General features: G+C 40.2%; 1 protein-coding gene across 1 annotated transcript in view; it reads left to right on the forward strand.

Moving 5' to 3' along the window:
• TMEM67 (transmembrane protein 67) overlaps positions 1 to 7,618 on the forward strand; it is a 30,345-nt gene extending 22,727 nt beyond the window's left edge. The window contains exons 22-27 of the mRNA XM_083872017.1: positions 694 to 810; positions 2,002 to 2,118; positions 2,201 to 2,305; positions 2,668 to 2,770; positions 3,797 to 3,939; positions 4,382 to 7,618. Of these exons, the coding sequence (XP_083728143.1) occupies positions 694 to 810; positions 2,002 to 2,118; positions 2,201 to 2,305; positions 2,668 to 2,770; positions 3,797 to 3,939; positions 4,382 to 4,462 (666 nt within the window). The 3' untranslated portion in view covers positions 4,463 to 7,618. The remainder of the gene's footprint in view (positions 1 to 693; positions 811 to 2,001; positions 2,119 to 2,200; positions 2,306 to 2,667; positions 2,771 to 3,796; positions 3,940 to 4,381) is intronic.
• Positions 7,619 to 13,756: the final 6,138 nt, after the last annotated feature.

The following is a 13,756-nucleotide window of genomic DNA, read 5'->3' on the forward strand; positions in this document are numbered from 1 at the left end:
ACTGCTGAACTTCATTTTGTCCCTCTTAACAATTATCACCTTTTGCATGCTTTTCTCTTACTCACTTCTGAAGTTTCTCATCTTTACATATGATTTTTGAAGCTTTGTACTGCAGGAATTGCCTTTTAATCAAAGAGGAGTGCAGTCAGAACAGATTGGATTACCTCATTTGTCCAGAACTTCTTAAAAATACCAATTTACCTCTTTTATCAATCTTTCCAGCCATGGTTATTCCTCTTCTGTGAAACATCCATGTAGTACCTGGGTTGTAGAAAAGAATTAGTTTTGGAGTTTATGTGATATATAAGTATTGTATCATACTGAATGAAGTTCTGTTAAATACAGTCTTTTAGGAGTTCAGCTGGAATCATGCATATGTATTATGTAGCAGAGAAATAACATTTGAATCAAAATAAAATCTAGTAGCTTTAACTTCTTGGCTCAATGGAATTAAGCAGCAGCAAATCCTTGCTGTTGATAAACTAAACTTGAAGCTGGTATGTGTTTCAATTTACATATAGATATAACTAATTAGTAAAAGAGTTGCTAAATATTTTTCTCCCATATTTTTTTCAGTAACTGCCTACTCTGTATTTGTGGCTGGCTGATCTGACTGATCTTCACTATGAATTCAGAAGATCAAAAATAAAATTATAGTTGTTGATTAGTGTTCTCTCTTTCTCCACCTCTTAGATTTCAGTGTTTCTCTTGTCACACAACTGCTTTGGTCATTATATCCACGGTCGCTCAGTGCATGGACATGCAGATACCAGTATGGAAGAAATGAATATGAACCTGAAGAGAGAAGCAGTAAGTAAAAGTATTCGAGTTTATACCTTCTCAATTATTTATGTTATATGAAGACCACACACCTTTGCATTATGGATCTGCAGTTGTGCACTGTAACATTGAACCAAGTTCCTTAAAACTGTTGGTATGTAAATATATGACTCAGTAGTTCTTGTAACTAGCTCTTCATCTTTCTTTTTCTTCACTATTTTGTCTTGTCACTTCTTCACATTTCAAGGATATAAACAGGATATAACTGTTTCTCTAAAAAGTGTCTTTCATGTATTTAAGAACCTTCTTTTCAATATTTAAGCTTTTCATAAGGTCACAGCCTTCAAAAAGGTGCATACCAAAAAGCTTTTGTAAAGAGACAGAGCTGAAAAGCTAATACAGAAACTTTTAATCTGCCAATCAAATCTTTTATTCCATCTCTTCTACTATGGTGATACAACCCATTCTTTATAGAGATGAATTTGCATAAGTATTTTTCCTAGTTTGTCATATGTTGTATCTTTGCTGGAAGATCAAGCAAATATAAAATGTCTAATACAAGATCAGAGAGTGCATTAAATTTCATGACATCTTATATCTTTTTAGGGACAACTAAGAAAGTACCTTAAATAAGGATATTGCTATCTCAGTCCTAAGTGGACAGAAAAAAAATAACCATGTGAAAATTAAATCTCAAAGACTGAAATACAAAGGAATCGTAATAATGTTTTTGACTTATGTGTTCCTACAATTTTTTTCCTAATTTCTTATTTTAATATAATTCTGGGAAAAACAGGGGGTTTTATTCATGAAGATGTCAATTTTTTATTTTCTTTGGGTTTCTGAGATTTATTAAATGCGACCTGAAAAGCACAAGAAAAAAGTCAGCAATCCAAAACAAAGAAACAAAGTGAGACAAATATAGAAGAAATTATAGACCTAAAAGAAAGATCTTCAGAATAAGTATCAGAATATGTATTATTAGAAGGTGATGAACCAAACAGAAGTGAAAGAAGAAATATGACTCTGTGACAGCAGGGGTCAAGATTTCATGTCCCAAGGAAATCTTACTGCACTAGAACAAGAGTTCAGTGGATTTAAATATTTAGAGATATTACGTATTATCTATACATGAAAGAGAGGAAATGAAAAGCTTTTGACTATTGTTGGGTCTATGAATGACATTAATAATGTTAATTTACAATTGCTTTAATCACATAGGAAAATCTGTGTAGTCAGAGAGGCTTGTTACCAAACACAGATGGCCAGACATTTCAGATTTCCATTTCAAGAAAAATGAGACTGCACTATGACTGGATTCATGAAACCTTAACAAAAGTAAGTGAGATATTTGTATTCTTTAAATGTTATTTAAAATATGATTTTTTTCTGTTAAAGTCTTGGTCTTGTTGCATTTCAGAAACGTGGTCCTGCCAGGCTTTTGGACTCATCTGCAAATACTTTCGAACAAAGCACAAGGGCCTACAACGCCATGAACAAATTTCTCAGTTCTTTTATTGATCATGTATGTATATTGACATTACTACATTAAGGACAATATATTTATTCTAAGTACAGACTAGAAATTGTAAACCTAGAGGACTGTAATTATTCTTTAAGCATATGTGCTTTAAGATTTGTTGTTAAAGGTTTTATAGAATCCAGAACAGTGCTTCATTCACCAAAAAAAAAAAAACAACTGGAGTGCTGTCCAGCAGTGCAGACTGCACTTAAAAATGACAAATCCTTTTTTGTTATGTACTTATTTTTGTCTTGGAATAGACCACTGGGTTTTGTTTCATTCATAAAGGTCTAAGTAGCTGTACTCCACTTTGTAGCAGATTTGAAATCATAAAACAAGGAGTGTTGTTTTTCTTTTTCTTACAGGTTCATAAAGAAATGGATTATATTGTTAAAGATAAGTTGCTGCTTGAACGAATTCTTGGCATGGAGTTCATGGAACCAATAGATAAAAGTATTTTTTATAATGGTAAAAAGATGTGTGGTATTTGTACTATTTTAAGAATCCTAGTTTCTGTGTAGATTTCTTTCCCAGGATTTACAATCTGAAATGGACTTTACAGTAGGAGGGATTATTGAATGACTGCTTGTGAGGGAGGTATTTAAGAGAAGTTCTTTAGGTTACAGAAATCCTGTTTATAATTTGTCATTTGACTGTGATGTTTTTGATTTAAGGCAGCTGAATGTGACAGATGTGCACATGTACAGATGTGCACATTTATGAAATTTATAATCATAAGCATTGATAGAAATACATTGTTTCACAGTCTAGACTGCTACGGTTCTCAGAAGTTTAGATATAAATCAGGATTTCATGACACTGAAATACACAATTTATAATGAAAATGCACAGTTTCCAATCAAACTTGTATTGGACATTTTTCAAAAAAGTAGGAAGATGGAAAAGAATATGTTTCTTGTAATTGTTTACATATTCTTTTCTCTTATAGAAATGGTGCTTATAGATAAAGAGGTGCTTAAAATAAAGAGGTAGATACATGGCCTAGAGTACTTTGGCTATGAAAAAGGTACTTTCACCTTAAAAGACCCATTTTGTGGGGAACCATTAAATAAAAAGAGTGCTAAGCTCTGAACCTCCTCCTAAATAAGGCATTAAGCATATGTTTTTAGTTTTTGAGTTGGGACCCAGAGTTAATAGTTACTAAAGCTTTTAGTGACAAGGAAGTTACATCTGCTTCTGGTTTAAAACAACTTTTTACAATAATCTGAGAATCAAGGAGTAAATAGAGTTGTGTGTTGATACATGGGTTTTACCTATTGTGTTCATCAGTATGATGCCATTTTGTAAGTGAAAAGTTTGTAGTGTTTTTCAATAGAATGACAGGACAATCTCTGTGTTGCCACAGAATGTCATAAATTGCTCTATATCTGATTTTCCTTTTTCTTATCCGCTTCCACAGCACAGACTGATGAAGTCCACAAGCTTGCAACTGACAGAAATACTAATTTTTTAAAAAATGTTCTCTTCCCATAGATGAAGGACACTCTTTCAGTGATGTTCTCTATTATGGCAATGAAACAACTCTGCTCATCTTTGATATCCTGTTTTTCTCAGTTGTGGACTTAGCTTCCCAAAGTTTTGTTTTAGCAGCTATTCTAACATATATGCAACAAGAGGTAAATTTTAATTTAAGAACAAAATAATATTTTTAAATGAGAGTCAGTATGACAGTTTAAGTAGTTAACTAGATAATAAATGCAGTCAGCAGTGTGCAGTGAGAAAATATACTGAGACCTTATAAAATAGTTTTTTTATTTATTTTGTCAAATAGACTTGTCAGAAATTAATTTTGTTCACATGGTGATCCTGAATGAAGAGGTTACAAATAATTTCCAATAGAAAACGTGAATATCTGTTAAAATTAATCTCACATACTTCTATCATAATTTAGGGTGGAAAGGAGTGAAAAATGTTTTAAAAATACTAAAGGAAATTAAGCACCTAATTCATATTGCTTATTATTTAAAGATAATCTGAAGTTACTATTTTACATTAGATACTGAAACATACTAGTGTAAGTATTTCTTCATTAATACATGTTTTCCAAAATGTTCTTAGTTATTTAGGTTTATTCGTAATACCCTTGGGCAGAAGAATTTGGCATCCAAAACCTTGGTGGATCAAAGATTTCTCATTTAATTGAGAAGATGAAAAACTGTTAAGGATTTAATCATGGAAAGTATGAACATGATAGAAGCGTCTCTGACCTGCAGATAATTGTAGTGCACTTTTCAACAAGAACAATGTAATGGGTTTGAAACCTGTCATTTTTTATATTGTGTGCTATTAAGCTTTATTTTTCTGTATTTATAGGGGTTTTTTTTTAATTTGTGAACACTAAGCCATAGGCCTTTAAAAAGAAAGTTACATGCAAATAAGACAGAAGTAAATTTACTGTTGTTGTTATTAGAATAAGATAAAAATTATTTTATGGCTTTTGATAAGATATGGACCACTGACTTTGAGGCAACAGTTTGAGCATCTGATTGACAGGAGAGGTTGCCAACCCTAAAATTCTTTAAAAATACCTGAAATATTTTTTTCTTTTTTTTTAAGTTATTTTGAGGTGTAATGTTTAGCAAACGTATGTCAAATTTTACACAGCACAGGATTTGTTCTGAATTAAGTTAGTATTTCAGGAGGAACTTTTAAAGATCACTTATTTGCAGTAACTTCCACTTGAAATTTTAATGTTTCTGTCTTGTGTTTTACAGTATTGTATAATGCTTTCTCATCTCTTGGAATTTATCATTGTTTTTCTTGGGTGTGGCCTACACAACATCCCAAAGATGTATTTGAGGTACAGTGGTGTTACAGTGATGTAGAGAAAGAGGCTGTGATAGAGCAGAGGAGATGGCCATCAGCATTTGGTATTTGTTCTTGATCTTCTGTCTTGTGATGTAGGATGTTTAGGGAAACAACAGTAATTATTCTGTTCATTTTTTTACACAAGTGAAATGGAAGCAATTTTCTAAAATCTTTTTGGAATTGTTTTCACATGTGCTTATGGTCTCTAATTTTCTGATTTTATTATCTTTAGATGTAACAGAGACCATAATCATTTTACCATCATCATATTTTTGGAATTTAGACAAGTTAATTATTACTCAAGTGCCAAGGGAGATTGTGAATGGCCTTCAAAACACCTTAATCTGAGGTGTCTACCTCCCATTTTTATCACTGAAAAGTCTCCCTCTACCTTTTTATACTTAATGTTTTTTTCATTAAATGGTTAAACATGAATAGTGTTTGCTGAGTTTATAGCTGTTACTTGTCTTTAGATGATTCAACAAGGGACTTACACAAGCAAAAATACCAGAAAAAGTATCAGTCAACATCATCTCATGTTTATTCTGAAACAGAGACTGAGGACATGATTAGTTGAATCTATCAGATTTCCAGTGCAGACATGCTTATCTGAGTTGAAGCAGCATTGCATTTCAGATGGTTTTTGGCTTCATAAAGAGGAACATGTTCTCACGTTGGTACCATGTCATATCACACTAAACTGAGAGTAACATGGACATAAATCTCACAGTCACTATTGCTCCATTGCATTTGCTTTTGGTGTTGCAAAGCCTCTGTGTCACTTGCTAGTCCAGTACAGTTGTATTGAGTGATAGAATGTGCCTGCCAGTAAGGCTGTGACCAGAGAGGTAACTGAAAAGTTGATTTGCAGTGGGATATCCAATTATTAATGTGCAGCTTAGCATGGGCATTTCCTTTTTATGCTTTACTTGCTTCTGTCTGCTTATGGACACAATTCAGTTTGTTGGTGCACAGTGTGCCTCAGAAAAGGTGTGCATACAAAATTTCTAGTGGAGCAAAGTGTTCAGGATAAATAAAATTAAGGTTGTTGCATTTGTGGTGAATGTAGTAATTAAAGTGTCCATTAGGTTCTGGATCTGTTTAAACAGCAAAAAATTGTATTTACACTTGGAAACATGACTGTGTGACCAACCTCATCAGTTGTGAGGTTTCTTGTCAGTGATCTACTGAGAGCCAAAACTGTAAATTAAACTAAGGAGCCATCTGACAAAAAGTCTGTAGTAGGACATCCACAAGGCAAAGTTAGTCTCACCTGGTGTTCATGTATTGCTTTGGATATCTTTGCATAGCTTAACTAAAGTTCTTACAAGTTCTACTGCAAAGTCCTGGTATGAGAGGAAATAAAATCTTTGTAATGTGAGCATATTTACTCCTGCTGACAGATGGGACCAAAGGAGTGTAGGGAGTTCCTGTGGTCCATTAATGAGTGAGGGTGACCCTGGTGGGGTTTAGAACAGTACAACTGTGAACAGAACTGGGCATCACTGTCAGTGGTCACATGCACAGGCTGGCTCTCTGAATTGTGGTTATGTGTTCATGATCCTGAAGTTTTTCCAGGGAACAGAACCACATCTCAACCATGCCTCCTTCAGAGTCGTCAGATTTATGACCAACTAGTCAGGATAATTAAACTAACTGGGTGAACCAAAGAATGTCTGAAAGCAGAACAAAGATGTGGCTGTGCCATCTGTAGATGTGTGGTTTTAATTAGTTCCGTTTTTATCAGTTCAGTACCAGCAGAAATGGAGACATTTTAGCATGTGGGCTCTCACTCTGTACCTCATTCTCAGTGCTTATGCTAACCAGATACACCTCTCCATACAAAACTCCTGCTTTGAGTTTGCTTTAGATATGCCTTTAATTATCTGCTGCACAGTAGGGCACGTGAAAGCTTTAGTAACCTTGCATTGTGCAAGAGCTACTGTTGAAAGCAACACTTCTTAACAGATAAATGATAAATTAATCTAAAAACATCCTGTCGAAACAGTTCAGTCACTTGGCCCTCTCCTTCTCCTCAGTGTACACACTACTCTGTTTTGTTATATTTTTCCAGATCATTTGTCTAAAATGTTAATATATCCAACATAGACACTCTTACATGATTTAGGAAATAACTACAGGAGTCAAAAGCTGCAGAAATTCATAGAAGTTTTTCTTTACTCTTGCTGTCCAATGAACACTTGGAACGGGTTGACTGAGCTTTGTTCCCCTATTCCTTGATATTTGTTCAGGAAATACCAAGCTTGATATTAGTTCAAGAAATATCCCTTGTGATTGTATTTCCAGCTTCATGTTTTTTATTTTTTTTAAATTAATATTCATCTACAATGTGTTGTTCATGTGATGAATGGCTTTCAGGTTTCTAAATGTTGTGTTTGCCCACATGGCATTTCAGTGTCTCCTGTCTGTTTCTCTGAGCAATAAAAAATGTCAAAGATTTGAGATGGATTTTTTCCCACTTGTTAATTGAGTTGACCCAAACCTACAACGTTTCTTCTTCCATGCACATGAGAGTAGGGCCAGAGGCTGCTGCTGGCTCTGTCCAGAGAGAGCAGTCTGGACTATAGTCCAGAGAAGCTCTGTCAGAACAAGTGTGAGAAAGGGGTTTTGCAGTCTGTGCAACAATGGAGGGTATGGTTTTGGATAGCCAAGACTAATGAAATGAGATGGTTGTTTTTTGCCTAGTTAGACACCAAACAAATTATTTCTACATATAATTAACATTTGTATGTACAGACAAGGTACAGTAACTTAAAAAATACGTTAAAATTTACAGGTTTAACATACTGTGAGGACTTGCCATTTTACTACAACATTCATTTGAGTGGTAGAGGGGGTTGTGTGACTGAGGTAAACCCTACCGGAGGTGAGAAGTGGAGCTGGCAGGGTGCTCAGCTTCCACCCTCCCTTCAGCTGCTGCAGCACAGTGATGCCAGCCAAGCCCAGCTCGAGGGGTTTTGGTTTGTTTTCAGGCTCAGCAGGACTGTTTGAGCAGTGGGTAAAGGGGTCAGTGACATTGTGACACACTCCTAAGGAAATCACAAGTACATGGATGGTGGAAGAGGTAACTACCAAACCTCTCAAAACTGGTCTTCCTCAACACTACCTATTTCCCCCCCTTTTTTTTCCTCTACCCAGTATCACATCCATTTCTCCTGTACCTTTTCACTAATTAAAAGCACCGTTCAACTCTCCTGTGCCCCAAGCCACTGCCTTCAGGCAGTGCCTGACACAACCTCCTGCATCACCCCATCACTGTCAGCTGAGATGCAGATCCTGCCCCTCCCTTCCTGCAGGTCTGGCACCCAGGCTCTGCCGAGGCAGCTGCTGCCTTTCTCCACTTCCTGGGCAAATGAGGAGAGCTGTGACCTCAGCGGGAGGATGCTGCCAAGCCAAGCAGCACTCTTGTTTGCCAAGGTGTGCCTCAGGGTTGCAGCACAGGTTCTTTGGTGAGAAAAATGAAAATCTAAACATAGGCTTTAAAAGTCAGTTTTTAAAAGCGTGAAGTGCCCACTTCTGTGTATGGCTAAAAGAAAGAATGAAGCCAAGATGCCTCAAAAAACCCTGCTCTTTGAGCACTGGCTTCCTCCAGCTTTGCCTCTTCTGTTGCCTACATATCATCTCCATCCTAGAACACCACCTTCCTTCCTTCCTTCCCAGCCTCTTGCTATGGCACAGCAGACAGATGACCCCTGTGAGAAAGTAAGCTGTGATGGTCCAGAGGCCTGACCAGCTGTATCCTTCTCTCTTCCAGAGTGCTTTACCAACCTACTGATGCTACTTGAGACTTGTCACCCCTTTAGTTTTCCCCTGTGACTTCAGTCACAGCAGGAGTAGCTCCAAGCCTCGGAGCTGGGGAGAGGTGAGGCAGCCCTTGGGGTTAATGAGGAAATATTTGATGTTCAAAGCTCATCTATGGAATAGCTCTGCAGAGGTCAGGAGCAGCACTGCATTAGCTGACACAGAGAATTTCCCTTTGAATGTTCAGAATTGTTCTTTTGTTAATCTGTGAAAGCTGAGCCCACACCTGTCAATCTCCTCACAACCTGTGGTGGTCATGGAATCAAACCAGAGGCTGACTCTAAGCAGAGAGAAGGAAATTGCCATAGCACTGAAGTAGTTATTCCTAGAAAACCTGCAGCAATTAAGAGGCAGATCTAGATGGTTTATTTCAGTAGTTGGGTTTTTTACATAGGTGCCTTTTATTACGGAATTACCAAATTTCCATTTTACAGCTCTGTGTCAGGGTAGCAGAAGGGCTCATGCAGTATGGAGGAAATGGGAATGGATAAAATTATCTGTAACCCCATGGTCACCATAATTTTCTCATCCTGGTTTACAGCTGCAGGAAAATAATCCCCTTCAAATCATACAAGAAATAAGTCTCCAGTTCTTCCTTCAAATGCTGAATGGAGATATTTGCTTTTGGCTTTGCCTGATTTCTGGGACAAGAAGAGTTGCACCAAGTGACCTCTCAGAGTACCTCCCAGAGCCTGATTCCCCTTCCTATCCATGCCCTGCCACTGGCAGCCAACCTGGGATGAATAAATTTGGCACTTTCACGTGCTCCAGTTCCCCCTGAATCCTCTACACACTCCATGGAGCTATTGGGGCAGTATCCCCCCTCCGCAGCCTCTTGGAGGATGAATCTGGGCATTGGCTTTGGGGCACATCCCCAGGCTGTGCCCCACCTGTACCAACCCTTCTCACCTCTTCCTTTTCAGGCTCACCTGGGTCTGCACAGAGCCAAGCTCCAGAAACATTGTCAAGGGGATTGCAAGAGTTAAGCTGAAATCTTTATGCTGAGTAACAGCTGTGCTGAAAGCTCGGTATTTATTGCACTATCATGGAAGGTCAGAGCAGAAATGACACCAGGAGAGGGACCCCTCAGGTGTTGATTTCTCCTAAAAACATACAGTCAGAAACTAGTTTGTGCTTTTTCAACAGTTTGAGACAGGGAAGGAAAAGGCTGCATTTCCCATTTGTGATAATTTCCTTTTTTCATGTGTGCGAGTATTAACAGCTGAGCCTCACTGTTGAAAATACCAAAATTACTTGTACCTTGTACTGCAAGTTCTTCTCTCTACAAACACTGGAAAATATTACTGCATGGTCAGGCACATAACAGGAGATGCAGATTGCTTTCTGTGGAGATTACAATGCAGCAAGTGTGACATGGGGCACCCAAAAGCTCAGGGCAGAATGTGATGAGACTCTGGGTTCTCCCCCCATCATCCTAAATCCATAGGGGCAAGGAGATACACCTTTTCATAAGGATGGAGGCAAAGCCTAACAAATTCATCTGTGTAAACACGGTTACAGTTCTTAAAAAAAAAAAAAAAAAAAAAAAAGAGAGAGAGAGAATATGGCCGCCTGGCTTGCACAGGCAGCTGCAGCTCACTGGTGGCTAACTTACTGCATATTATTTCTCTTAGGTGACACCCTGTCTTTGCATTTGCAGAAACCCCAGCTCTGTGCCATTTGGAAGGCAACACAACTGAATTCCATTGAGGGCTGCAGATGCTGTGATGAGTCTCAGGGATTTGTGAGCATGGTGATGGGAAAGTGCAGGGTCTGAGACCTGTGGATCAGGACCATCTGGTCTGTCAAAAGGAAGAGCGGATCCTGCAGTGATGCTGTCTGGTGTGCAGCTGCAGATGTGCAGCTGTGACAACCTTTGTTATACAGGTTGTAAGGAAAGGTTGGCTGCTATCAGTGAGGAAGTTTTGCTTCCTCACCCCAAACACTCTGAGCAAACCACAATTTCCTCAATCTCTTTAACTGTTTAGAGCTAGCATGGCTCTCCAGTGGTTTATTGCTGGCAGGCTGAATAAATGCAGAGAAATGCTTTGATGACACACTTCTTTGAAATAATAATATCCATTGCCCTCGCTCAGCAGACATGAAGCCAGAAGAGAGTATGAGGTAATGGAGTCTCCCTTGGTGGTCACTCAGGGCTCTTGCTCCTCTGGCACAGTCACACTTATTCCTCATCCCTTGTCATCAAGGGAAAGGCTGCCTTCTCAGCAACCATTGCCAGGAAAGGGCTGGGATTCTTTACCATGTAAGTAGCAGACATTTAAATGTATCTAGATGGGAGAACAGAAAGGAGCTTATCTTCTCTGGGAATGACTTCTGTCTCCTGCTTTACCTGGGAGAGCTTGAAACGGATGCAGTAGGTAACAGCAGAAGTTAGAGAATTCGGAAAGATTCACCTCACAGCAGTGATTGCCATGCCATCCATAGTTATAAAAGCTGTACTGGAAACCACAGTGTATAATTAGAGGAGGTGGATGTTTTCACATTCTCTGCCTGTGTTGTATGCAGGAGAGTAAAATCCTGGCTGCTCTTCACACCCCCTGTCAGTCTCTCAGCTCAAGGACAGTGTAATAGACATCTGCAAGCAGCAGGACCCAGCTCTGCGGATGCTTGTGCCTGGAAATAAACACCTCTAGAACCCAGCTCACAGCTGGGAACAAGCCTCAGCCCCTGACACTATCTGTGCAGAGGCACGGAAATGGATCTAGCTGGGCAAGTGGCTCAGAGGGTTGTTGGTGAGCAAGGAACCCTGGCAGGGTTTACTGTCCTGCAAGGCCAGGAATATGGTGGTGGCACCAGGTAAGGGCAAGAAAAAGTGGAGGAGCCAGGCCTGGGAAGAGGTGTCAAGGCACCAGGCCTCAGTTTTGCCCAGAGACACTGGAGCAAAGTGCAGCGCCAGCCCAGGATCATGAGTTCTTTCAGCTGTGTTTTGACATTACACATGAAATATAAGGCAGCCCATTCTTGTGTGTGCTCCTTCTCTGCAGCCCCTTTGCCACAAGGAGAGTGTGCAATAAATGTGAATGCTGAATACACAGTACTGCCCCATCCCTGGCTGCCAGCAATCCAACAGGGGCAAGGTGGGACTACACTGAGGGTCCTGAGCCAATGACCCAGTGATGACACCTTCTCACATGGTTTTGTATTTAGACCTAAGCCAAGAATTACCAGATCTCCTTGTCCCAGCAAATACATGAGAAAGGCATTTCTTGAGAAAAGTGTCTACGGTCCAGGAAGTTGCCATCTTCCAGCTTTTCCATATTGACAAAGGTGCAGGAGGCTATATGCACCAAATTAAACTCTGTGAGAGGATTGAAGCCCTCAGCAAGGTGGGGAGTAGAGAACAACATCTTGTAGTGCTCCCAGCAGTGGGTCTGGATAAACCCAGAGTACATTTTCTTCCTGCAAACCACCTCTGCAAACAAACCTGATGGTTCCTAGCAGGGTGGCCACGCTGGCAGGTAAAAGGCACCTGGACCCTCGGTGTTTGTAACCATTAGCCCAAGAGTCAGTAGGGACCAGTGACCTTCCTGGCCCCGAGTCATTGCTTAAGAGTTTTAAGGAGGGCTGTAGGCAATGATAAAATGCTCCAAAGCTCATATCTCTGTCCAGAATCTGGGGATGCTGCAGGTCTGTGTCTCCTTTGTTGCCAAGGAGTGATTTAGCTAAAGTAAAGGGGAAATCACCCTATTTGCTTTGGCTGGAAATGTTTTTCTCAAAGAAACCAAACAAGCACATGCTGAAACTCCACTGGTGGCCTGATCCCCCTTGCTGTGTCATAGCACAGGCTCTTGCACAGTTTGCTCCCCAGGTAATTATTTTTAGGGTTAATTTCTGAGCAGGGGAAGGTATTCATGCTCCCAACGAACTACACTATTAAACACAATTTTCATCTGGGTCTACACATGCATAAAAAGGTTGTACTCAAACCAGACCTGGAATAGAAATACTTCAACCAACCTCCCTCTTGTTTGCTCAGTCCCAGAGCAGTATTGATTTAAGAATATTGTCTTGATAGTAACTTATTGCAAAAAGTTTAAATTCCTTTCACAACCTGGAGAGAAAGGGGGCCTCTCAGTGAAGGTTCTTCCGAGCAGTGGCAAGGGCTGGCACTCCCCAGGCAGCCATCTGTGCTCATTAATTCTGCTGGAAGGCTGCACTGGCCCATCATAGGAAAAAAAAGGAGATCTCTGGAAAAGCACAAATTAAAGTAGCTGGTAATTCTCCTTTTGCCTGTACCTGAGCATGCATGTTTAAATGAGATACAGCTTCAAAGTGCTGATTTTGGAGGGCTCTGCCAGGGCTGGCTCCTGGGTCAGGGGGCTGCACTCCAAAAACACGGAAGACAGCTGAAAGGGGCGATGTATGCAGGGGCATCTTTGGGAGCGTGTAAAGCTGTGGGACAAAGGCACACTTGCGTAAGCCGTGGCGGCTGAAGGAGGAAGGGTGTTCTCTGGCATCGTTCCTCTCCCCAGCGGCCGCTCCCAGCGCAGCCGCAGCAGCGCTCGCACAGCCCTGCGCCTCCATCCGCCGCCCAAAGGGCCCTTTTGACAGGGAAGCGTCGCGTTAGGACCGGAGCTATTGCACAGCAGCCGCTTTGCTGTCAGGCCGAGCTCTGCTCAGCAGGAAACTCCTCGCAGCTGCAGAACGAGGAGCCGCAGAGGCTCCGGGCACCTGGCCCGGCGCCCCAGGAATAAGGAGCAGTTGTCTGGTCTTGGGCATTTTGCTGGGGGGTGCTTGGCTGTCGCCCCAAACTCCTCTTTCCTCCTAAGCTCACAAGTCCAC

Source organism: Zosterops lateralis (genome assembly GCF_965231275.1).
Source record: "Zosterops lateralis genome assembly, chromosome: 1".
Taxonomy (NCBI): Eukaryota; Metazoa; Chordata; class Aves; order Passeriformes; family Zosteropidae; genus Zosterops; species Zosterops lateralis.